The sequence below is a fragment of the Triticum aestivum genome, chromosome 6D, assembly GCF_018294505.1.
Source record: "Triticum aestivum cultivar Chinese Spring chromosome 6D, IWGSC CS RefSeq v2.1, whole genome shotgun sequence".
Classification (NCBI taxonomy): Eukaryota; Viridiplantae; Streptophyta; class Magnoliopsida; order Poales; family Poaceae; genus Triticum; species Triticum aestivum.
In genome coordinates this window covers 480384891-480411899 of record NC_057811.1, presented here as the reverse complement: position 1 = coordinate 480411899, position 27009 = coordinate 480384891, and the positions used below count along the sequence as shown (strand labels likewise).

At 43.8% G+C, this 27009-nt stretch overlaps 1 protein-coding gene, 1 long non-coding RNA gene and 1 pseudogene across 4 annotated transcripts; 1 reads left to right on the top strand and 2 right to left on the bottom strand.

Moving 5' to 3' along the window:
- The first annotated feature begins 915 nt into the window (after positions 1-915).
- Positions 916-9908, top strand: LOC123146154 (uncharacterized). Its single transcript, XR_006472628.1, has 2 exons — positions 916-1178; positions 9394-9908. It is a non-coding gene; the product is annotated as an uncharacterized lncRNA (long non-coding RNA).
- Positions 1824-8578, bottom strand: LOC123146148 (G-type lectin S-receptor-like serine/threonine-protein kinase B120). Of its 3 annotated transcripts, XM_044565738.1 has the most exons (8): positions 5708-6038; positions 4730-5542; positions 3562-3663; positions 3254-3435; positions 2966-3176; positions 2636-2873; positions 2408-2558; positions 1824-2330 (listed from the first exon to the last, which is right to left on the bottom strand). In XM_044565738.1, the coding sequence occupies exons 1-8, from the start codon at positions 6036-6038 to the stop codon at positions 2028-2030; spliced, it is 2331 nt and encodes a 776-aa protein (XP_044421673.1). In that variant the 3' UTR covers positions 1824-2027. The 3 variants fall into 3 exon arrangements, with proteins under 3 accessions (XP_044421673.1, XP_044421671.1, XP_044421672.1); XM_044565736.1 differs by lacking the exons at positions 4730-5542; positions 5708-6038 and adding an exon at positions 7146-8578; XM_044565737.1 differs by having other exon boundaries at positions 4730-6038.
- Positions 9909-14307: 4399 nt separating the features above from the next.
- Positions 14308-15705, bottom strand: LOC123142166 (uncharacterized; annotated as a pseudogene).
- Positions 15706-27009: the final 11304 nt, after the last annotated feature.

Here is a 27009-nt window from a genome sequence, read left to right as displayed (position 1 = left end):
GGTTTAGTCACGTCAATCCTCACGCGAACGCGTGCAAAATTCCCTTCAAAGTCCTGAGATTTTGGTTCGGCGTATATGAATTCTCCCACCGTGGCTGAGAGCGCTTTGATCTTTGGATAAAATCCATCGGGCAGGTCATGGATTTGCATCCATATTTCTATTTTTGTGAGATCAATCAGGGAGGGCTTTGTGAAACCATCATAAGGAGTAATGACCACCGCTTTTCCCTTGAACGTCCAAGGGCCATCTTGCATTACCCGTTCCCAGTCGCCTAGGCACAAGAATTGCAGCGTGTACAGATTGTCTTCCAGCGGTCTGATTTTCACCTCCTTGGCCAGATCCCAAGCAACCCTCATGTTCTTGAAAAACCAATATTGGCTGTACGTTTTCTTTGTATGAACCCTAGCAAGGGCCATCCATCTGGTTGATTCTTCAGGGAGTTCCTCCTCCTCAACCACGACATCTTGCAAGTCTCCTTCCTTCAATCCGAGCTCCGCCATCATTGCTTCCAGATCAGCATCTGCCACGCCCGTGGGCGCGCCGTCCTCCTTAGATCTCTTGCCTGAAGAAGCTGGTTCCGCAGGCGGTATTGTCCCCATCACTTCCTCCGATCCCGCCATCGTCGAGGCCCACGAGCCCCAGATCACCGGCGAGGGGAGGGAGGCAGCGTAGATCAGGTTCTCTACGGTGGGGGGTGAAGAAATCGCCGCCGCCGCCGAGAGGAAGCAAAACCCTAACGAGAGGGGAGTCTAGATAGCTTGTTTGGAGACGACGTTTTTTTGAGGAACTGCGTTTTCCTGAGAGCTGCGTGGAATGTCAGGCCCGTAACCCTGGCTGGATTGGGCCGAGCTGAGCCGAATCACCAAAGAAAGCCCTTGGGCCCTGGTCCAGGTGCCGCTGCGCGTTAGGATTGCCTAAAAAAAACTGCGCGAGAGGAAGGAAGGAGGTTTGTCGACAGGAGCAGAACGGCGGGGTACGGAGACGCCGCATCTCCGACGGGAGGAGGAGAAATATTGGCGCAACCTTCTTCCTCCCCCCGCCCCCCCCCCCCCTCCCGGCCTCACATTTGGAGCCAGTACGGGCTCACGACGGGCGGCAGATATGGACGGGGAGCTGGCCAAGACGGGCCGCCACGCCACGCCGTCCGGGCGGAGCGCGGGAGCGAGAGCTTCTCAAAGGTGCGTGCTCTACATGCCAATTGAGCCATACAACCTATGCCCTTTGGCCTTTGTTACGGGATCTCGAGGCGGGGTGTCCTCGGTTGGTGCCCATGAGCAGTGAGCTAGAGTGGGCACAAGGTGTTTGTGAAAATGCTAGTGGCATATTTTACAATTTTTCACAAACCAGTTTATCCTTTCAAGTTTGAAAGGAATCTTTAAGGTGCTTCTGTGCTCCTCTAAAAGCTTATTTCAACATATTTCAAAGAGTAGCACTACGTAGTTGATCAATGTCTCGTTCAAGTGGCGTGTGGTATTTATCGAAAACCCAAAAAAGAGGCGACACATAACCTTGGTATTGATAAGGGTTCACATTCTCCTACATAAGTTTCTCATTTCTGGACCGATGGCACTTGCTTAGTTAAGGGTTATATTGTATACTTTAAGCATTCTGGATCAGTGCTACAGGATGTCTTTTCTTCTAGGTAAGCATTGTGTATATTTTGATGCAATAAAGTGACGTATCAGATAACTTTCACTTTTTCTTACTTCCATACTTGTACTTAAAAAAAGTTCCATAGTAACCAAGACACAAATTGCATGCAAAATTAAGAAATACAGAGTCCTACTAAGGATACCAAAAAAAAAAGCTTAACTTGCCTTCTTTTGTGCATACAAAATTCTTGGTGAGAAGGGTCTTTAATAAGAACATTTCGACCTCTCCCATTTTGCCGTGGGAGCTACTGGAGTTGAAATACATTATCTATATTAAAACAAAGCTTCTTGTTCTTCAATACAAATACCAGTTTCTTATCCGGTATACAGTTGTAAAAAGTGCCTAAAAATATGCAGAAATTGGACTGCTAGGTGCTAGCGTCCCTCCAGTACTGTAATGCTCATGTTATTTGCAGACTTTGCAGTATTTTCTGCTGCTCCATCAGTACCATAGTTATCTTCTGCAAAATACATGGGCTCTTTTGGAGTTGGAAGGGATATATCTCCATTTTCCAGGAAGGACACGATTGATGACACTAGTGGCCGCGCATTTGGTCTGCCTTGAACACATAAGAGTCCGATATGGATGCACCGTGAAGTTTCATTAAGTGAGCAGCTCCCCACAATTGACGAGTCAACAAAATCCTGTGTGTTCCCATCCTTCCATAAGCTCCATGCCTGCATCCATTCTTTACCCTTTCAAGATGCATATATTTTCTATACTTGCAGAAATTCGAACATGTCATTTTACTTACATAGGCTATAATGCTGCTGAAGTCTGCTTTTAGGTGCACAGAGCTGATCTTTGAGCCACTCACAATCTCCAGTAGTAAAACTCCAAAGCTATATACATCAGACTTGACAGAAAACACTCCTTTCAAAACATATTCAGGGGACATGTAACCGCTGTTTGAACACAGAACAAAATTTTGGTCAAGCACAAGAATAATGCATAAAGATAATTCATGCAGTATATCTCTTACTATGTGCCAACGACACGGTTGGTATTTTCTTGCTGCTGATTGCCACCAAATATCCTTGCCATACCAAAATCAGATATCTTAGGGCTCATTTCGGCATCTAATAATATGTTGCTTGCTTTGAGATCCCTGTGAATTATCTTCAGCCTTGAATCTTGATGAAGATAAAGAAGTCCTCTAGCTACCCCTTTGATTATCTCGAATCTCATCGGCCAATCAAGCATTGATTTTCTTGTGGCATCTGCTACCATAGCATCAATTGAGGGATAATATCAGCCATTCTGGTTGATTTCATTACTTACTGAAATTTGTCAAGACGTAAGCAGAACATACCGAAAAGCATGGCGTCTAGACTCTTGTTAGGTAAATATTCATATATCAATAGTTTCTCATCTCCATGGATGCAGAAACCTAGAAGTCTAACCAAGTTTTGGTGCTGCAACTTCGCAATGAGTATTACTTCATTTCTGAACTCCATTACCCCCTGGCCAGAACCCTTACTAAGCCTTTTCACAGCAATTTTTGTACCATCTTCTAATGTCCCCTGAGCACTTGATACTTTTAGTTCAAACAAGAGGGAAACACAGTTATGTTGCTCTATAAGAGAAAATTTCATGTTACCTTGTAAACATTGCCAAAACCTCCATGTCCAAGCATGTTGGAGTTAGAGAAATTGTTTGTTGCAAGTACAATTTCTTTGAAGCTTATAAAAGGATACTTTAAGTTTCCATCGTGAAGTTCAACAGAAGTGCTCGAAGTTCCTGACATCACCTTCTTCAAATTTTTCTTGTTTTTTTGTTTGCCTACCAGGAACATTGATTGCAAACATTATAATAAAGGGACATAGCACATAGAAATATGGAATAACATTGCCCTGCGCAAACATGCTTGGGGGAAATATACGAGAAAAATATGGAACTGTGTTCTACCTCCCAAGTTGCAGATCCAAACAAGCCACACACATATGACTATGAGCAAACTTGACACGACTGGCAGTGTAATTTTTAAAACAATGCTCTTCCGCTTTTTATCTGCCAAAATTCAATCTGTAAGCAAACATAATTTAAAGATTTGCTAAATAGTTAGTTTCACAAGCCAAATATTTCTTACAAGTATGAACTACATGCACATTGTTTCAATTCTCAAGCAATCTATTTCTCACATGAACAATTGCATCACGAGTATGGTAACATTTGGGACATACAAAATGTCTGCCTGATACTTAACACTAAACGCACACAACATGTTTTGTTGAACTGGATGGAGTGGTTGTCATGCCCTATTCTTTTATACACTATAATCAGATGGCATATACAACTTATGCCAGAACGCGAAGGTTTCCTTTTATAGGTATGTATAGAAATGGATTCTATGAACTATTACGAGCAACTACATTTTCTATTAATAGGAAATATACCCTCTGTTCCTAAATATAAGACATTTTGGCAGTTTAAATTGAACTGCCACAACGTCTTATATTTATAAACAGAGGTAGTAGATTGTACACCAAATTCAAGTCCAATGAAATAGGACTCGAACCAGGGTTGTGGGACTGTACACTGACTCTCCCGCCAATATGAGCTAGGCTCACTTCCTATACATTGGCTGAGATTGGATATATATATACACTCTGTAATAACTGTGTTGGCGGCTGGCAAAATGTTTCTGGACACCTCAATGTTTGAAACATGTATTAGAAGCTGTTCATTAATAAATGTTTCAGATGGAAGTGCTTTACATGCTAACTAACTTTATAAACATTATCTGGAATATTGTGAACCACTGCATGCTCATATTTTCATGCTGCATCCAGTGGCTCCTAATCTGCACCCTCCAATTGAATAAGCTATTGTCTTTTTGTATAAAAAAGATTGTAGTGATTCACACACTGCATATATGTTACACCAAACTGTTCTATCATAATGGCATTATAAAGTCTTTACCCTCTAATATTTGCCCGCCACTACTAACTTAAACCTATCTTGTACTCACATTGTACATATAACTCTAGAGGATATTACTGGAGCTCCACTGGGCCCGGAAATAGAGGAGTATATCTAACAGCACAAGCAGAGAAACAGAAACAGTAAACTGTACCACTCAATCCATTAACCCGGATATAGAGGGTTTCCCCTTGTCCAATGAGCTTCTCCATGTCGATCAAATCTCTGGTCCATAATAGGCACCTAGTTTCATCCCCATTGATAGCATCAATGCTCATATTGGTGTAAGTAAAGGCCGTGCAGGAGCAGTTGCTGGTGCATTCTGCTATGCATTCATCTAAGCTTCTATTCTTGACATACAAGAACTGGCTGGGAATCTTCATGGTTGACATATTTAAGAAGCCATCCCCTTGACCACATGTAATTGCTTCCATTCGGTGACATCCCTGTGAAAACCTGCTGGCCGTCCAGTCTTGTTTGTTGTTTGGCTCAAAGCCATCAAGACACTTGCATGTCACAATAGGCTGCGTGTTGTCGCAGTAACCAAATGGACCACAATAACCAAATTTGTTGCATTCGTGGTTAGGTCCTGACCACAGGTCAGTCCATTTGGACATGTTGCTATTCCAGACTCGTGTTTTTATCTTGCCTGAGTAGTCAATCTTCATTTGCACTAATGCGACACTTGGTGGCGGCAGTCCAAAGGAAGCGTAGACCTCATCATCAATAGTAAGCAGTCTATAGTAAATTGTGGACTTGATACTCTCGACATACTGTCCAATTACCAAATTGTTGTTCCATATTGAACCTCGCAGGTATGGGGTTGAGCCATTCCATATAAAACGCTGTCGAAACTCATCAGGGTCTGCACCAGATGAGAAGTTGCCTGGGGACGGGTCTTGGGGGCTTCTCCAAGAGATGAGCCGTTTTAGTGCATGCGTCTTGTGGGTGATCGTGAGGTTCATACCTGGAAGGAGAGTGTCGGTCGGGTAATCAAAGCTTTGCCATAAGATGGTGCCATGTGATGACTGAAGGATAAAATTCCCATTGTTATCAAGCATGGCTTTTCCACCAGTTGCCTCTGACGATGAATTTCCTGCAGCGCTGATGTTTGTCGTCCAGAGAAGCGTACCTTTGGTGTCTGACAAGGCGAGATTGGATCCGCTTGTGAACGCGAGTGTTGCAGAAGAAGGATCAGTTATGGGCATAGCACGGTTGGCAACCCACACAAAGTTGCCTTCGGGTATGTTCTTGTACCATATGCCGACGTAGTAATGTTTTGTGCTGGAGCTGGACAGGGAGAAGAATCCCAGGGCAAAAGTGCCGTCATCGGAGGTGATGGTGCTTCCAACAGAAAGCGGCTTGTCGGGAAGAAGGTGGCTGCCGGATGATGCACAGAACGGGAATAACCAAAATGACCAACAAACAAGCCAGATGATTGTGTGTAGGGGAAGGGGATCCATTGCTGTAGTGAACTGTAGAACTGGGGTATGGAAGCAAAGAAGTGGATGAGTTGCCTTGGACAATGCACATCAGAACTGAGGCAGAGCCAGTCAAGCATTTTATTTGCGCTCCTTTTTCCACAGGAAGCTACTGGGAAAGTGGGAATCTTGGAAGTAGTCAAAGAGAGATGTTTCTAGGAAGTTTGAAAATGTTGGGTTGGTTGCTATCATCTGGACTATCATGGACTACCTTTCTCAGCAAACAGAATAGCCATTTACTTTTCTTTTCGGTGTGACTGCTGGTTTTGTTGTTTGAATGTGCTGATCACTACAATTTTACTTGGAATAAACCCCTTGTCGGTTTTGATATGTTACCTTAGATGTTTTTTGAAAGAAACTTATCTTTTGTGCGTATACATATGAGATCATGGGTCTTTACGTCAGACATCAGTGGTGCAGAAAATTCTGTGGTCTTTCCTTTGGACTTGCTTTACCTAATGTTTGACCATGTGAGTTATAACTGGATAAGTTAAAAACATGGACATATCACCTCATAAAGAAGCGCATTTTCTGTTCTTTCGGGCTTCAGAAGAACACCATTGGACCCTGACCGAATGTACAAAGGAACCATGTGCTTGTTGCTTAAAAATTACATTAGGATGTGAGGTCAAACACTATGGGTGGAATAACGTATATAACCCTGTTCCCTGCGATTATATGATTTGCCAGCTACGCGATTGAGTGTGCAGTCCTGCCCGCATTTGCGCCCCTGGCTTTGCAAGGAAAATGTAATTTTTAGCTGTCGTGTGCAACTGCATATCTGTAAAGAGCGTATCACCTGTTTAGTGTCTACTCATGCTACTCATTATGTTACTGCAGATATTCACGGTGCATTTCTTCCATTGTAAATGTATTACTAATGGAGGTGAAAGCTCGACCATATACTCATTGAGATGGCAAGGCTGGAGAAGCTCTATAAAATGCACACATGTATAGGGGGGTGGGGCATAAATACTAATTTTGAGCTGTACTAAGGGGGTTACTACTGGAGCTCCACTGGACCCGCAAAATAGAGGCTATATCTACTAGCGCAAGCAGAGAAACAGAAACAGAAACAGTAAACTGTACCACTGAATCCATTAACCCGGATGTAGAGGTTTTCCCCTTCTCCCATGAGCTTCTCTGTGTCAATCAAATCTCCAATCCATAATAGGCACCTAGTTTCATCCCCATTGATAACCTTGGTGCTCATATTGGCATAAGCATACGCCGTGCAGGAGCAGTTGCTGGTGCAATCTGCTATGCAGTCATCTAAGCTTCTATTCTTGACATGCACAAACTGATCGGGAACCTTCATGCTTGACATATTTAAGAAGCCATCCCCTTGACCACATCGTAGTGCTTCCATCCGGTGGCATCCCTGTGAAAACCTGCGGGCCGTCCAGTCCTGTTTGTTGTTTGGCTCAAAGCCATCAAGACACTTGCATGTCACAATAGGCTGTGTGTTGTCACAGTAACCAAATGGACCACAGTAACCATATTTGTTGCATTCCTGGTTAGGTTCTGACTGCAGGTCAGTCCATTTGGACACGTTGCTATTCCAGGTTCGTATCTTCATCTTGCCGGAGCAGTCCATCTTCACTAGCACTAATGAGGAGACACTTGGTGCTGGTACTCCAAAGGAAATGTAGACCTCATCATCAACAGTTTGCAGTGTAAAGTAAATTGTGGACTTTATACTCCCGATATACTGCCCGACTACCAAAAAGTTATTCCATACTGGACTTCGCCTGTATGGTGTTGAGCCATTCCATACAAAACGCTGCAGAAACTCATCAGGGTGTGCACCATATGTGAAGTTGCCTGGGGATGGGTCTTGGGGGTTTCTCCAAGAGATGAGCTGTTGTAGTGCATGCGTCTTGTGGGTGATCCTGAAGTTCATACCTGGAAGGAGAGTGTCGGTCGGGTAATCGAAGCTTTGCCATAAGATGATGCCCTGTGACCGAAGGATAAAATTCCCATTGTTATAAAGTGTGGCTTTTCCAGCAGTTGCCTCTGATGATGAATTTCCTGCAGCGCTGATGTTTGTCGTCCATAGAAGCTGGCCGTTGGTGTCTGACAAGGCGAGATCAGATCCGTTTGTGAAGGCAAGTGTTGCAGAAGAAGGATCAGTGACCGGCATAGCACGGTTGGCAACCCACACAACGTTGTCTTCGGGTATGTTCTTGTACCATATGCCGATGTAGTACTGTTTTGTGCCAGAGCTGGAGGGGGAGAAGAATCCCAGGGCAAAAGTGCCATCGTTGGAGGTGATGGTGCTACCAGCAGAAAGTGGCTTGCCGGGAAGAAGGTGTCTGCTGGATGATGCACATAATGGCAATAGGGAAAATGACCAACAAACAAGGCAGATGACTGTGTGTATGGGAATGGTGGGATCCATTGCTGTAACGAACTATGGAACTGGGATATGGAAGCAAATAAGTGGATGAGTTGCCTTGGGCAAGGTAGATTAGAACTCCGGGAAGAAGCAGAGTCAGTCAAGCATTTTACTTGTGGTCCTTTTCCCATAGGAAGTTTCTGGGAGTCTTTGAAGCAGTCAAGGATAGATATTTCTAGGAAGCTTGAAATGCTGGTTTGTGGTTGTTATCATCTGGGCCATGATAGACTAGCCTTTCTCAATAATGAGATTAGCCATCTACCTTTCTTTTAGATGTGACTGCTGGGTTTTCTTCTTTGAATGTGCTGATTACTACAGGTTTAGTTGGATTCCATGTTTTTATGAACTGAACAAACTCATATGTTTATGAACAGAACAAACTCATATAATTCTAGTTGTTTCAATTTTGGTATTTTTACCTTGGATGTTTTTTTTTTGAAATGAACCAATCTTTTGTGCATATACATATGAGATTGTAGGTAAATGTGAACATCAGTAGTGCAGAAAATTCCATGGTCTTCCCATTGGACATGCATCACCTATTGTTTGACCATGTAACTGGAGAAGCTAAAAACATGGACAGATCAGCTCATTAGGAAGCACACATCTTATTTTCTTTTGGGTTTCAGAAGAACACCATTAGGCCCTGACTAGATTTAGAAAGGGACCTTGTTGCTTAAAAATGTGAGGTCAAACTCTCTGGGCACTCGTTCTGGTCTCTGCAATTATAGGAGTTTGCTAGCTATCCATTTCAGCTTGCAGTCGTGCCCACGTTTGCGCCCCCAGCTTTGCAAGAAAACGGATTTTTTAGCTGTCTGAATAGTGTTTAGTGTCTCCTCATTTATCTGAAAAGAGTGTATCACCTGAAAAGGATTTTTTTAGCTGTCTATGCATTTATGTTATTGCAGATGCTCACACTGCATATCTTTCATCATAAAGGTATAACTCAGAAATGATTTTTGCGCTGGAGGAGGTGATAGCACAACCACCTACTCGCTAAGATGACAAGGCTGCGTCAGGACCCAAGTATGTGTTCTCTGAAGAATTCAACACTGCATCGTCGATTCAGTTAAGTTTGAACGAGACAACTCTGGTGCTTCTCCTGTCCCCGTACCGCTTCGCTAGTTATGAAGACTCAGATGGCGTCCGATCAGCACCTAACGGCTGCGAGAGCGTCCTGTGTCGCTGTTGGCTTTCCGGCGAGCCTTCAGAGAGCCAACTACTCCATTTTGCTTTTCCTTCTTTTTCCTCCAAGTTGTAAGGCTATAAAGTCATTTCAGTTATTGTTTCTGAATCTTGATCTTCAGACCAACTCGGGTCTGACAGGCTGGAGCAACTCTGTATTTCCATGCATGGGTAGCACTGCAGCAACTCAGAGATCTATTATTTACAGAGTTGTTTCAGTGGATATTCTTATGCTCAGACTGATCAGGACATCAATCTGCAAGTGATTATCTGACGTTGTTTTGCTGAGGCATATGAGTGTAGATAGCATCGTTGTTCTAACAATACACATGTATTTATGTGTGGCAGATAGTTGACTTCAGTTTGCAGAGAAGTTGGAAGCCGACTTCAGGACTTACATAGCATGTGGCATAGCTGACTCTCTAGCTGCAGTGATTGTTCTTGGCAAGGGGCATGAGTTTACTGCTGACCGGTAAGTCGTTTTGTACCCCTTGTGTACTCAGTGTAGGATCTTCCAAATTATGCATGTGTTCAACATTGTTGTATACTATATTTTGTATATGAAAATTTACAGAGAGTAAATACTCTCCGTAGCTCGTGCTTTGTGTCCCCTTTCTCGTAGTCACCTTCGATTCCGGTGACGGCACAAGGTGCGGCAGCTGGTGCTTGCGGCGACGCTGCTGGGGCCAGTGGGTGGAGTGGCACGGTCGCCGACGGAGAAGCAGCGACATCCGCAGCGGCTGGCGCAAAGTCTTCGAGGTGATGAACGACATTGCTGGTCTGAACTTCTGTATTAGCCGAAGCATCAAGTAACAACTGTCATCTGTTCTAGGCAATTAATTACGATATATGTTCAGCAGATTACCGGAGTTCAGTATCCTCTGCTGCCAGTAAAATTTCCGATGAATTCCTGTGGACTGCTTTGAAATTTCACTTGAATTTGGGACCTGTTTCGGTGTGAAATTTAACAAAATATAATCTACTTAATGCAGGAAATTTCATGGGCCTCAGTTTTTTACTAGCTTCAGTGTTGAGTATAACAGCTCGTGCTACAGTAAAAGAGTTCAGAGTATAGAGGTGACAAAACTACAACTCTGAAACCTGACATCAGCAGAAGAGTTCAGAGTATAGAGGTGACAAAACTACAACTCTGAAACCTGACATCATATCTCTCTGAACCCAGCTGTTTCAACTTAACCTAATGCATGATCTATCAAGTTGTAATATTCAAAACTCAAAAGAAACCAAGTCGTGTTTCTAGTCGTGCTTTGAGAACACTGCAACGCCTCGGCTGTTTCTGATCCTCAACCCAAAGGAGGACGTAGAACGCTCGTCCCACGAGCACACCAGGCCTTCCCTGGATGCCGGTTTCCAATTTTCCAACTTGGATGTGAATTCGGTAGGACCACTCACTGGTCGCTGATGAGTATACAGACGCATACACATACCCTAGACTGTCGCCATCCACGTATTTCTTGTCGTTCTCAAAGACAATAAGAGCCACAAAAAATGAGGCCGAGTTGCTGGCGTCATGGTTGCAACCTTCCGTTGCACAGAGCACCGTGGCGGAATATCTGACCCATAGTCAGGGTCTAAGATGTCAGGATCTGGTAACTATGTCCGGCTCCCCGACGCGGGATCCCATACAACCATCTTGAATCTCTCCTCTTTCTCTTCCTCATCTACCTCGTCTACAACACACGCAACAAGAACGCGGCCATGGCAGCAGCCGAGGACATAAGTGTCCTGGCGATTGGGCTCGTTGTGAGGGCGGAAGTTGTTGATGGGGAAGAAGCACTTCACGTCGTCCCTCCAGCTTTCCAGGAAGCCTGGGATCAGAGGTATTTTGTGCACGATCAGGTAGCGGTTGCAGAAGGCGTGGACGGAGAGAAGGCTACACCACGCTTTGCTGGCGAGGGAGGCGCGGATGAGGACAGGGGGCTCTTCCGGCAGGGTGCGAATGAGGATCTCCTCCACGAGTTCTTTCATATCCCACAACTCCCGAACAACTGGCGGTGCCATCATGGTCGCAAAGTTTTTCCGCCAATGTACATGTCAACATCAGAAAAACTTTGCAACCATGATCGCGCCGCTGGTTCTTCGGGAGCTGTGGGATATGTAAGAACTCGTGGAGGAGATCATCATCCGCATCCCGTCGGAAGAGCCCACTGTCCTCATCTGCGCCTCCCTCGCCTGCAAGGCGTGGTGTAGCCTCCTCTCTGGATACGCCTTTTGAAGCCGCTACCTCACTGTGCACAAAACACCTTCGATCTTGGGCTTCCTGGAAAGCTGGAGGGACGACGTCGAGCACTTCTTCCCCATCAACAATTTCCGCCCTCGTAATGAGCCCAATTGCCTGGACACTTATGTCATCGACTGTTGCCATGGCTGCGTTCTTGTTGCGTGTGTTGTAGACGAGATAGATGAGGAGAGAAAGAGGAGAGACTGAAGATAGTTGTATGAGATCTCGTGTCGGGGAGCCGGATAGAGTTAACAGATCCTGACATCTTAAACCCTGACTACGGATCAGACTATTCTGCCACGGTGCCCCGTGCAACGGAAGGTTGCAACCATGGCGCCTGCAACTTGGCCTCATTTTTTGTGGCTCTTATCGTCTTTGAGGACGACGACAAGTACGTGGATGGCGACGGTCTCGGGTATGTGTATGCGTCTATATACTCAACAACGACCGGTGAGTGGACCTCGCCCATTCACATCCATGTTGGAAAATTGGGAACCGACATCCAGGGAAGGCCTGGTGTCCTCGTGGGACGAGGGCTCTATGTCCTCCTTTGGGTTGAGGATCAGAAGCACCCGAGTCGTTGCAGTGTTCTCAAGCACGACTGGGATAGACAGAAGTGGAATCTCTTGTACTATTCAAAACTCAAAAGACCAAGTCATGTCTCTCTATAATGAATGCAACACAAGAAAAAGTTGAGGGTGTATGATGACAAAAAAAGTGAGTAAAAGGGTACATGGCTCTAAAGAATGTAATACTATATATTCAGGGCAGATAAACACAAAACATATACACTTGGTAACAGCACAACTCCAGAACAGCTTAAGCAATATCACCTACAATATCACATGCCTTGCTAAAAAGGAGTATAAATCACATATTGTGTAATAGACCATAGCAAAGGAGTTTTAGTCCTACAACCAATATCACAAAAGTATGTCTGGCCAGATGACGAACCCCACATGCCAAACCCTGCGCTATGATCACAACATGGCCGGGCACGATGGCCGGACACCACAGAGCATGGGGTAGAGTAGGGCAGGGACCAAGTAATTACCTGAATCACAATCAAACGAGAGGCGGTTGCGGCGCGGCAAACTCGCCGGCATCACGTAGGGACAGAACTGATGCTGATGCTCATTGACAAGTCTAGCACTTCCGCACATACTAGAACCCCAGGAATCAAATAGTCATGTCAGTAGCAGATACAATCGTCGCAAAATTAGCACTTCGTGGCTAAATCTATAGAAACGTGACACTAATTATCATTGCGGAATCAAAAGAAGCACATATGTTTGCATCTATTTGGTTAATTTGCAACCTGTGACTTGGGTCTAATATATACTCCCTCCGTCCCGTAATATAGAAGAGCGTTTTTTTACATTACACTAATGTAAAAAAACGCTCTTATATATTATGGAACAGAGGGAGTAGTGGGTTTTATTTCAATTCAGTTCCTGTGATGTACTCCCTCCGTCCGAAAATACTTGTCGGAGGAATGAATGTATCTAGATGTATTTTAGTTTTAGATACATCTATTTTTATACACCAGGCAGAATGAGAATATACACCTCTGGATGACCGAAGAACCAAAAGAGATGCTGGTATAATATTGGGTCTCCCCCTCCTGCAGGATCAAAAAAGGTTGTATTAAAGTTTCGATCGGTTAATAACATTGTAATTGCCCCCGCCAGTACCGGAAGTGATAATAAAAGTAGGAATGATGTCACTAGAACGGACCACACAAAAAGTGGTAATCTATGCATAGTCATTCCAGGTCCACGCATGTTGAAGATAGTTGTTATAAAATCGATAGAACCTAAAATTGATGAAATACCTGATAGATGAAGACTAAAAATTGCTAAATCAACTGCTCCTCCAGAATGGCTGGTAATACCACTTAAGGGCGGATAGACTGTCCACCCAGTGCCGCTGCCCACTTCTACTAAGGCCGAGCTTAATAGGAGCAAGAGACTTGGTGGCAACAACCAGAATGATATATTATTTAATCGTGGAAATGCCATGTCAGGTGCACCTATCAGAATCGGAACAAACCAATTACCAAATCCACCTATCATCGCCGGCATAACCATAAAAAAGATCATTAAAAAAGCATGAGCCGTTATTAAAACATTATAAAGTTGATGATTCCCACCAAGAATTTGATCGCCGGGTCGGGCTAATTCCATACGAATCAGTACGGAGAAGCATGTGCCCATCACTCCTGCAATGGCACCGAAGATGAAATAGAGAGTCCCAATATCCTTGTGGTTAGTAGAGAAGAGCCATCGAACCATATTTGTCATTTTTATTTGAGAAATAAAAACTTTCCTTATCAAAGAGGGGCCGGGGGGCTGGAAGAGAAAAGAAAGAGGGGCCCGCCCGGGGGCTGGAAGAGAAAAGAATCAGAATTACTGAGCTACCCCGCTCTTTTTTTTCTCTAATTCCCTTCTAAGATCCTCCGACTTAAACAAGTCGAGAGCATGCTCGTGCTCAGCTCTTTCGAGACTTGCCTTGCTCTTGGGGATTTCTTCCCATAGGATCCTCTGTTCCACTTCCAGGCACCTCCTTGCGGAGCTTTCCGCCTCAAGGAGATCCCGGTTGTGGGAAACAACATCTCTAAAGAAAACAGATCCTCCCTCATTCTCCCGCAGATCTTGATAAGACGCTTGGAGAACAGTGAAAGAATCAGTTGCGTGAATATGGTCCAGATAGGAACGAAGCGCTTCATCGACCAAGTAGGGCTCGATCGGTAGATAAGGCCCTATTCTTTGATAAAGCGCCACAAATTCCTGAATGACATCTTGTCGCATACTAGACAACTTTTCTTCCATTAGGAAGAGCTTAAGCCGTCCAGGTATGTCCTCCAGAGGGGTATTGTGATTAAGCTCGTTCTGAATGAACGTAACCCATCCAGGATCCTGCTCGTAAAGGCTCAGATAGAAGTTTAGCCCTGCTAAATGAGCTAGAGCTTAGGGATCCTGAATCTCTGGAGGAAGAGTAATAATGAAGGAGGCTCCGAAAAGATTGCAAATTGGGAGAAGAATAATCGAAATAAAACACACTATAAATAAAAATAGACAAATAGAAAATAAAAAAAATCGTATATATAAGGAAACTTAATACAAAAGTGCAAATAGAAAGCAGTAAACCTGCTAGTGGAGAAGAGCCATCGAACCATATTTGTCATTTTTTATTTGAGAAATGAAAACTTTCCTTATCAAAGAGGGGCCGGGGGGCTGGAAGAGAAGAACTTGAATACTAAACGCTGCAAGAGAAGAACCTTAATACTAAACCAAGTTTCGGGAACTTCTTGGTGACTTGATTGGTTCCCTTCCCCCAATTTGCAAAGGATGATTCCCGTGAAGGTGATCTCGATCACCATTCTATGATATTTCTGGATGCTTTTGAGAAGCTTTTCCTTTTACCTAATGCCGGCTACCGACAACTTACTTCATGCTATTACTAACACTTATGACTGAGCCGCACTTGCTTTCCAAAAGAAATTGAAACTATCATGCCTGAGACTAGCCAATAGAAGAAAGAGCCACAAGCAAGCCATAGCAGCATCCTTTTTCTTCGCTTTCTTCAACAATGCGAATCTACCTCACTCCTCATCATAACTCAAATACAAATTCGAGTTCCAAATTGATATTTCCTCACGTAAGCAATAAAATGTGAAACCAATATTCATCATGAAACTTCAGACACTGATGATTGTGAGGTTCTGGAAGAGAGACGACGTAGGCTGAAAAAAAGTAAACAGAAAACCACCCCTTAAACTCATTTGCTCAACATTCTTTCCACAACAACTAGAAAAGTGGAGAAAATCCAATAAGGGGAGGTCCCGGTGAATACGAATCAATTGGAAACCGAACCCCGCATTCATGTCTCTAACAAGGCTGTCTAAGCTAAGCGGCCATGGACCCATGGACCCGGGGAATCTGAACCATTAGGTAGAGTTTCAGCTGAAAGAAAACCAGGTCAATCTTCCGATCGCGAGTCTTTACAAGCTTGAAACAACTTAAGCACAGGCGGGAGTCGCCCCTTTTAAAGTCAGTATTTATGCGACGCTGAACTAACGAGCGGATACCTAACCTTCGAAGGAGAAGAAAAGACGGATGTATCTTTCATTCATATCGATCAGATGTGCTTTGCTCAGGACTCCCATTTTACCATTGCTTAAGCCATATTACATAAAGCATAGTGAGTGATACGCAATGCTGGTACCACCATGTTTTTTTCCTCACTCTGTGTAGCCACACTCGTTTGTCCATTTCTACTTATTATTTATGTTAAATAGTATCCGTTGGTTGTAGAAGCACTGGCGTTCAGGGATTGCAAAATCCATAATATCAAGAAGCGGTAGGAACCTGGCTAACTTCGATGCGGATAACGCGCTGTAGAAGAAAGTGGATCAACCAAAGTAGACCTTGATCGAAAGGCACCACAAGGCGAACCAATAGAGTGTGGTGTAAGCGGTGAAGCAGAATAGGAATTGGAACTGCTTGAACTAGAAAGGGCTTCCGCTACCGCGCTACCTCGGGAGCTCCGGAAACGGTATACTCGCTTCACTCATCTGTAATGGTATCCTTGAAAGCTAGCTAAAGTGGGTTCTAGACAAAGTTCTCCTAAGCAGGGCGGAAGGAAAAACAAGAGCAGTATAGCTCTACATTACGCTTCGGGGGCCTCGTCTTACTCACTCACCTTCTACTAATCGGACCGTGACAAAACAACCAGCCCAGCAATAGGCAAGGACTGGCTGAAATCCCTTTCCGGATCCAGTCTATCCGTATCTGCTGTCCCTTCCGCTTTCTGTGTTGATGGAGCTCGGTCAGATAGTTCCGGTATTGCGAAGGAGGGCAACGCATTGGGATCGTCCAATCCCTTCTGATCGGTTGTCATATTGAATTGCAAATTCTCGTATAGTAAGAGTTCCTTTGGTTTCCTACCTAGCACATTCTCTGTTGTCTACGCCAATATTTTACCTGCGAGTAGAGTGTGGCTGGCTACATACGGGGGAACTCAACCTACCTTTCGAAGGGTAGACCTTTACAGATGAGTGAAACGAGGATTTAGGTATATAAGGAGACGACCCGCCAAGCGAGCCAGCCTGATACCGACTTTCATTGATAGGCCATGAAACATAGAGAATGGGAACTTGTTCGCACGTACCTCGACCGCAGGTCTGAGAATGACGAGTGTGCTTTCGCCCACAGCTTCTGTTGCTTAACCGGCTCGTGGTGTTTATGGTCCTGACCCGGTACAGCCGCTAAGCTCATTTTTCATTTCCAAGTGTTGTTACTAGCCTCGAGAGAGATGTTTCACAGGATTCACCTGCAACTGATAAACCTGGGGGATAATACCGAAACAGTCCTTTTTTTTTCTGATCATAGAGGAGCTGTATGAAGCTAAGGTTTCATGTACGGCTTTGCAATAGCGGTGGGAGCTGTGATGTTATTATCGACTATGATTATCTAACCGTTCAAGTACAGTTGATATAGTTGAAGCACAACCAAAATATGGTTTTTTTGATGGAATCTTTGGCGTCAGCCTATAGGCTTTCTAGATTTTAGAATTTCTTCTTTGGCCGAATGTGAAAGATTACCCAGAGGGGGAATTAGTTGCAGGTTATCAAACCGAATATTCCGGTATCAAATATGGTTTCTTTAATCTTGTTTCTTACTTATCCTTATTAGTTTCCTCTTTATGTGTAACAGTTCTTTACTTAGGCGGGTGGAATTTCTCTATTCCCTACATATCCACGGTTCTCCCAGTGTAGGAATCACACTAGTTATCTTGACCTTGATTCGGTCAAGCAGTTTTTCCTTACTATACTCTAGTACGAACAGGAAAAGAATCTGTGTACTCAACAGTGCATTAGTAATTATCTGGGATTTATTTAGCTCTTAAAACCAAAACGGTGTCTTGACTCTCAAAAACAGTGCGTGTTAATATCCATGTAGATAAAGATAGAGATAGCAACGAACTGGATGCATAGTAAAAAAAACTTGTGACTTGTTCTCGTAGGCTAACTAACCAAATCATAGGATCTAACACGAGACCGGATAAACACCGCGCCCCCGCCGCGTCTATCTATATAAGCTAATCCCTCGACCTCAACCGACTCCCAAATCTCAATTGCTTTGGCTCTCTCTCTCTCCCTTCCTTTCGCCGCGTGCGCCGTCCAATCCAAACCAATCCCAAGTCCCCACCCGCTCGCGGCGAGCAAAGCAAGATTATTTCCCCGGACGCGGCCCGCAACGTCGTCGGCAATGTCATCTCCTTCGGCCTCTTCCTCTCCCCTGTGTAAGCCGCCGCCGCCATCCCCCTCGTCCGCTTGTCTAGTCTACTCTCTATGGAAGGTGGTTGGTAATTAGGGTTTGATTCTGATGAGGGGGCGCTTGCTTTTTGCTTGTACATGTGCAGGCCGGCGTTCTGGCGGATCATCAAGAACAAGGACGTGGAGGAGTTCAAGTCGGACCCGTACCTAGCGACGCTGCTCAACTGCATGCTCTTGGTGTTCTACGGCATCCTCTGCGTCATATTCGGCTCGGCAATGTACGCCTCCCCGCTCACCATCATGGTACGTACCCATCGATCCCGCTCTTGATCCACGTGCATAGATGTCTTTTTAGATCTATATTGGTAGATGTTAGTGATATTGTGGGTTGCGTGCAGGGTAAAGTGATCAAGACCAAGAGCGTCGAGTACATGCCCTTCTTCCTGTCGCTGGTGAGCCTCCTCAACGGCGTCTGCTGGACGTCCTACGCTCTCATCAAATTCGACCTCTACGTCACGGTCAGTAATATCTCCATCTTCAGGTTCCAACCAAATCTTATATAACTTGAGAGTGTCTCTCTAACCGTGCCGGCTCTTGTCTTCGTTCGTGCACTGCAGATCCCCAATGGCCTCGGTGCGCTGTTCGGCCTCCTCCCCGCCTGCTACTACAGGCCGACCCCCAAGAAGGAGAAGAGCGTAAAGCTCAAATATGATTGAAGGCTCCTGGCTCCTTGACTGCAATAACAAGTGCTAGCTACAGTAAGAACAAGGGAATCTAGAGACCGAGACTGAAAGAAAAGGCTAGGCTACTTCTATTCGTTATTCGTTTCCCATATGATTTTCCATATTTTACCATAAAAAAAAAGATGTTTTTAGCCATTTATTGTTAGTACTGAAATCAGGCGTAAAGGATTTTACGGGGGGTAAAGAAGTTATTTCAACAACGTTCCTGTCATCAAATCCTGATTCAAGAAAGCCATGCCAGCTGTGTTGGTCGTTCCTCCGATTCAAAGTTCTCTTGGATTCCAAAAAGCATCGCTACCCGCATACTGAAGTTGCTTAAATCTATTGAATTCCACCTCTGCACCTCTTTCTCGGGGCATAGGTGAACCTATAATTGATAGTAGAGCGTATGCTAAATCCCCAACCCTCATGATGCACTTCGTTTGATTCACTCTGCTTATCGTACCACTTAGAGCTTTCAAACCCTTTTCTTAGCGCTGCGGTAATATGTTGTTATTTAGAAATAGGAATGGTATGTTTAATAGCTCGCATATGTGTGTTTCAGATTCTATAGTACTCGGTTCTTCTGTTCGACGAGTTCTGATTTTCCTAGGTCTAATAATATGTTTACTGGTTCGTTTTCACCAGAGGAGGCAGCTAGAAATCCTGTTTTGTCAGTAGGTTGGCGTACAAGGAGGATAAAGGAAAGCCCGTTTGTAGTTCAATTCGTTAGAACCAAATGGCACGTTGAGAAACGAGAACTTCCACATGCCAAGCATCATTACCGTACTGGTGACTTCACCACCTGTTCAACTATTAGCTTTCTTGCCTTATCACAATCGAATGAATTGAGACAACCAGAGCAACTGGAACTACTACATCTGAGAGAGATGAGGAACCTAACCTACGGTGAAAGCCGAAAGCCTTACGCATTGCTTTAAGAATGGGTCTAGCGGGCGTATTGAATCCGTGACCCCTATCTCTTCACTTCTGATCGATTAGGGAGGGGTGACGCCTCTTACTCGAATACGCCTTTTGGGGGTGCGCGTTGTCCAACCGGCTAGTCGGATCCTTCTTCTATAGAAATTGGAAACAGAAATCCCTGTTATAGCAGAGGTTATATTCCACTTCTGAAACGATCTCATTAATGCATAAATAGTAAGAGGTTATTTAATGGCGGGAATCATAATTCGAAGATGGCGGTAAAGCATAAGACTGCGGAAGCGAAATCACACTAATCTAGTTGGCCAAAGCAAGGGAAGTTCATCTCTTTCTTATTTTGCCTACGGCGCATAGTGAAAGGCATTCTATCGATCCGCCATTAAGCTTCGATCGATCGCCTACTTTCATTCCTAATCTATCTCTAATGCTTCGCTTGCAGCGAGAAAACAGATGCGTAACGGCTTCCGAGTAACAAAGAGCTGGTTTTGCCTACCTCTTGAAGGCTCGAAAGGCGGGTAAAGTGACAAATAGGCTAGATTGTCCTATTAAAACAGACCTTGTGCCAAATAGAAGGTAGTCCCTTGATCCATCCCTGTGGACGAGATACATCGGTTGAGATTCAGCAAAACGAAATCAGCTGCATGCATAGACGCCAAAAAAGGAGATCAAAAGAATCTTTCGAATCGATATAAATTATATAATCTGTAGAAGTACAAGATTTGGAAAAGAGGGCTCAGACACGGTCGCGAGAATTCTTCTTGTTCCCGGTCAATGAAATTCCTGAATTCAAGTACCTCGACTTTCCAATATTGATAGTTCGCGAAAGAACTAAGATCTTCAAGGCTATACCAACTGAGCTATCCTGACCATTTATGGAATCTGGATTCCCCGGTTTTCCTCCTGATCTTTCTTTCCCTCTTCCCATAAACATTGATTCTCTCTCCTAACCACTCTTAAATATGTGAAATACACGGAATCGATCCAAAGCTACAAGCAAGGGAATCAACTCTTATTTCCGTAAAGGAAAAATAACCCCTTTCCTTTATATATATATATATATACAAGGAACAAGTAGCCTTCGCCACCTATTCCTGAATTAAGGGAACGCGAGAAAGATTTCTCTATGTCAATTCAAAACAAAACAAACGGACGACTGAATCTAAAGTCTACTAGAGAGAAGATTGGCTCGAACGTCAACTACTGATTGCTCTATCCAACCAGCACAAACCGTTTGCTATGATATTGTTTTGCTCATATTGTTTTATTGCCCGGGCATTGCTACGGAAGAGTGAAATGAAAAACTCTTCTTGAAGAAGAGGACTCTTCCGCTTGATCTTTTGATACGGTGAGGGAACAGGTTTTATGCGTTCTTTGAGCAAATGGGGAAACAAACTGCTGATACAGAAATCTTTCACTTTTACTGCCGAAGGCACAAGAGAGACTATAGCTAGGAAGGATAAGCAAAGGAATCCAGATTCAATCGATTGTTTGAAGCCAAGGTCTTGAGCTAGTCCATCTTTCTATACGAATTTATTTAAAGAATACTTCTATTATGATCTACTACGAGAGTGTCAAGCTGTCTTGGAAATAGGTAAGTCGGGCACATATTCTAGTTCCGATTCTAGGCTATCTATAGAAGAATGGAGTGTTATAAATTCTACTATTTAAGCTGTTGGTGCAGAGGTAAGCAAGTCAGTCTCGGGTGGGAAGTCAGCACTATCAACTCAGGCGGGTCTTCAGTCCAAAGAAAAAGAAAGCGGTGGTCTGTACTTGAAAATAGGACTCTACTTTTTGATTGAAATAGGACTGTACTAGCATCTGCAAAAGGCAAAGCATGACCTATCGTGTAGTACTTCGGGTGTCGATCCACAGGGAAAAAATGGGAGAACTGGTTGGTTTGCACAAGTTCAAATATCTTGGCCTAACCTAATTTGTAGAAACCTGCGGCCTAAATTAAAGACTAATTCTAAACTAAAGAAAATAGAAATCGCCTAAGGCGCGTGCGGCCAAGGTCTTCCATAGGAGCTCGAAGGAAGAGGTTCTGAATAACTATACAATTTATAAGATGCAGTGGATTAGCTAGACATTGAAAAGCTGCCACTCTGAGGGAATTTGTTTGCATAAGCTACAGGTGCTATAAAGCAATCATGTACTGAGTACAAAGCTATTCCATTATAGTGAGCAGTATCAAATACGTAACAAGCAATAGAAACATCCTGGCAGGTGTATAGAACTAGCAAAGTGGTTTAGGAAAGGGCATATGAATAGGCAGTTTGGCAAGTGAGTAGTTTAGGTCCTTTAGACCAAAGAAAAGGCCGGGAGCATTTAGGTAGGCCTATCACTCAATCGGCGGCAGCCGATCGACTTATACTAACCGTGTTGGCAGAGCTACTCAATGACTCATTAGATCCACGAATTTCCCCATCTGCGCAGGGCTTCCGCAAGGTTCTCGGCCCTTCTTCCGTGCATTAACTCAATGGCCGTCTATGGATTATATGGTTCAGGTGGACGTGGTCAAGTGTTTCGATAGCATAGACCATCGGTTACTACTTGAACATTTGTCTAAGCTCTTAGGTACAGATAACGCTCCTCTCATTGACCTCATCAATTGCTTTCTCAAGACACCGATACTTTCTAAGAAAGGGAATGACTACTCAAACAGTGAAGTCGGCCTTCCACAAGGATCACCGATCTTGCCTGTTTTGATTCAATCATTCCTGCATCAACTCGACTTGCAATTCGATGCTATGGCCCAAGAGGAGAATGGGGATTCTACCAAGTACGTCTATTTCGCTCGCTACGCAGACGATATACTATTCGGCATTCCTATCGTAGGTGTTGGCGTCATGTCTAAAGTCTTCTTTCGAAGGCTGCAAGAAGTTCTTGACCGTATGTCCAGTAAGCTACGCTTGAAATTCACGTCTATTGTACTGCAACGATGGAGGGCTCCCGCAGTCGAGGAGGGCAAAGATAGGTTTGCAAACCAGATTATTGGCTGTTACATTAAGACACATGAAATGCTAGATGTTATATGCAGCAAGGTCAAAACTGGGCTTTTATTTGTCCCTATAGAAAGATTATTCACCAAGCGCCAGGAAAGCTTTAGCTTTGCCATAGAGTGACAGTCGGGGGGGAGCAAGAGAGAGGGAAAGAGGCAAATGAGAAAGAAGAAGGAGCAGGGTCGAGTGAAAGAATTGGTACATTGGGTTCCCCCCACCGAGCGGAGCCAAAGGAAAGACAAGGGTTGAGGTAATCGCTATGAGTGTTCAGGCTATTCCGCTTATGCTCGCGGATGCGGATAAGAAGCTATCAAAAGGGGATGATAGCAGCCACCCATATGGGCAGCTAGAAAGAGAACGAGGAAATGTGAATCACGATCCTTATTTGGTAGAGGAGTCGGGGGACATTGGTTCAAATCCAATTCGTGAATATCAGAAAGCATTGTTTCTCATTGAACTATATACGATACGCGCGCATGAGGAAGGGAGAAATTAATTGCGTTGCAGTCATTTTCCATCAGATTCTTACGGATGTAGTGCAAAGTAAATGTTTCAGTCAAAAGTAAGGTGCCGACTATGATGAATGCCAGCCCGATCTGTAGCTGATCTTTGATCCCGAGCTTGAGCTTCTCTTTGATGTCGGGTGAATTGAATTTCATATATGGAGAAATGTGTCGCTAGTCCAAGTCCGCTATAGAATTGTTTGTCTATCACTTCGGCAACGAAGGTCATTTCTTTAGAAGATCGATACTGGTAGTTGCTTGCGGTGTCTGAACAAGTTTCGAAAAAACTACTGTGTCTGCATTTTCCTAAAGATTGCTGTGAGGCTGATAGTGATATCTTTCCAATAACTGACTCAGCAGGTTCAATTGAGGTATCATTCGATTGATATTTTGAACCATGTAGTGGTTAGGATCCTCTTATTGCCGTCAAGGGCTATTTTGGTTGATTACAACCAGAGAGTTATGAATATAAATAGAAGACCTGATTCGAGACAACAGGAAGTTCCCGTTTGCAGATCTACATTTCTCAGGTTCAGGCTATTCGTGGAGTCGATCACCACCACTTGAGATAGACGATCAACTTCATTAAAGAAGCAGTCATCTCTATACAGGAAGCAGCATGTTTTCTATGGTCCTATGAAAAGGTTCCAGTGGGTTTCTCTTGCTGAATCGTGGTAAAACACCAGCTTTCATTCCTCACTGCAAGCTACTCCTTTTGCGGCTTTTTCTCACTCTTTGCCTGGGCCAACGATAGATTAGTCTCTGGGTCGGTCAAGTGATAAATTGGCGAGATTAGTTAAGGAAACTGGGACTTCTGATTGTTCGCGAGGGATGGCTGAATAACCTACTTTGCTTCCCATTTAGGGTAATAGGATGCCACTACTTGACCTTGCTTGCCCAGACACAAGATAACCTATAGTTTGGGTACTGCCCTTCGTGGTGCTTGCTTTCCTATAATCTGTAAAGCTTTAGCTTTCAGAGAAGAGATTTCAGTATCCGATTGCTTTTCTGACTGGAATTCTCTAGTTCACTTCACTTCTACGCAATGTCATTTCTTGATTCAAAGTACTTATTTTCTGATTGGAATTTCGATCTCTTGGCAACAGGTTTCGCTTCTGCTGAGGACAAATTGAACAAGCTACTTCTCAAGTCCGGGTGGGCTTTTGAATTCAGAGAAGGGAATTCCAGTTCTGATTCTAGTCTCTGTGCTCTGTTCAGTTCAGTTCAAGATGGGAAAGTATTGCTTGTTTCCTAGAATCCTAAAAGGGGTGCTTGTTTTCCTCGTCCGGGCTCTCCTCTCCCCTTTCTGTCCCAACCTTCATTCCTGCTTTTCCGCCAATTCACTAATTTCAATAGTTCAGATCCAGCACTTATATCCCATATATATATATATATATATATATATATATATATAGAATCAGGTATCTGCTTTCCATGGTTCCTGATTTTGGTATCTTTCTTGTCTGCACTTGATGAAATCCCTTTCTTTTCTTCTTGGCATACATATTGGATTCTTGTTGATCCAATCGGAACTCTTGAATTGAGGGGTGGCCGTGAAAGAATCACTGTTTTGATGATATGAATGAAAACAAGAGATTTCATTCTTCATGGCATATTTCAAGACTAGGGTACCTGCATTCTAGGTCTAGGACTTGTTGCTTCGGATCAGTTCCCTTTAGAAGCAGTTTTCCTCTTCTTCAATCTCGAATCCCGAAGGGGAGGCTCTAGTTGCCAAGTAAGAAAAGATCTCGGTAGTTCAATTCATGCATGTGAAAGCTTATCTGCCAGATACAGATGATACTTGCCACTACTTGACCGAAACTGGGACTTGAGGAGGAATGAAATTCTAAGGGAAATCAATCAACTAATTGAAATAGTGATATCGGTATCGGAACTCTGGAGAAGGGCCCGGCCTAAGCGCCCTCTTGAGACTTGGACTCGAAAGAGGGAAAGATTAGTGGGTCAATAACCAAGTTCCTCGATTGGATTCCAGTATCTGATCAAGCCGAAGTAAGCAAGTTCCGGATTCGAGTTTCTTTTCTGACTGGAATTCAAGTAGGATTCCACATCCACTCGGTATTCTAGCTGTACCAAGTCTTTTTCTTCACTCTTTAGAGGGAAAGTATGCTTTGGATTTGCTCAGTGATACAGGTATGCTTGCCAACCCTGCTGCATTGTCTTGATCTCTCCCTGGGATTCGGAACTTGGATCTGGGAAAGGAGGCTTAAGAAGAATATGACTCCATATTAGTAGTAGTATGTTGCACTAGACTCATATGATTAGGAAGCGATAGAAGTTATCGAAAGCAAAAAGGATAGGGGCAAGAAAAGGGTTTGAAAGTTCATTCTCACCCCTACAAACTTTCTTTTCTTCTTGGCGTACAGAATTCTCTGCCTTTAGTCACCCTTAGCGCGAACCATCTTCTTTTCGAAGGACGGAGTCGAGACTCCTATCTATTCGTAACACTTGCACGATGAACTATTCGTCCCACTATCTCCCTTTCCATGAGACCTACTATACCCCTTTTCTACCTATACCTGGCTAGACTCGTGTACCTCGATTTACGTACATTCACCTAATTTACTAACGTTATTGCCTGCAATCGAGCAAATACCAATAAGACATTGATCTCTAAGGAGCTGTTACGAAGTGTCGCAGTCGCTGCTAACGGTAGGATTTTCTATCACGTTTTTTTCATTAACGTGCTTGCACCCACTAGTTTACTGCTTGCTTTAGCTTAGCTTTCCCGAAACCATCAACTCTAGCTTTTTGAGCAGGTTTTTACCAATCTGGTATCCGCTGCTGATCCATATTCTAAGATACCCGCTTTCTTTATGACAGTATAGTATCCTGTATGCTGACAAGATCCATGAAGTAAAAAGGAGGGATATGGACTCCATCCTATAAACTCAATATATAGAGGCTACTCCGGAAACAGGAAGAAACCACACTCAACATACAACACCGACTCGTCTTAGACAGGCTTTTATAAATACTCCATTATACTATTATGTACTTGACTTGCTAGGAATTGGATGAAACTATTAATGCATCCCATTATCTATTTCTTCATTCAGCTATGAGAGCTAGAAATTGACAGAATTTATCCATTCTACTTCCTCCACTTCTTTAAAAGCTTCTCCAATCACACTTATTACAATCTCACACACTTCTTCTTCTTCTTCCTGACCTTGAGCGCAGCGCTGAAAATCCAGTATAGATTTCGTGATATATCAGGTATAGTGGTTTGAACCAGCTCATGCTTCAGTCCAAGTGTTTGCCGTACGCCTTCCTTAAAGGGCTTAGTTTAATCAGTAGTGGTCCTATCACGGGTGTCACATTCATTTTGACCTATCCGGGAGACCCTATTTGATTAAGAGATCCATGCGATGCCAGAATCCGTCACTAAAGCACCGTATTGAGAAATAGATACCCAGCTGAGGAGTAGATGAGGGGCAGTGAAATCCATCTAAAGAATGCCGTGGAAATGCTACTTGTTGAATATAAAAAATATAGGATATCGAAAGGTGATGCGAGCGCTAGCTCATCTTAGAAGTGAGGTGAAAGATTTCTTTGATTTCGCGATCGATCCTATTTTGCTGGTGAGAAAGCAGAAAGGATTGGAAAAAGTACCAACTTCTTGTAATTCTGTATGCCAGCTCCTATCATATGTGCTAAGAGG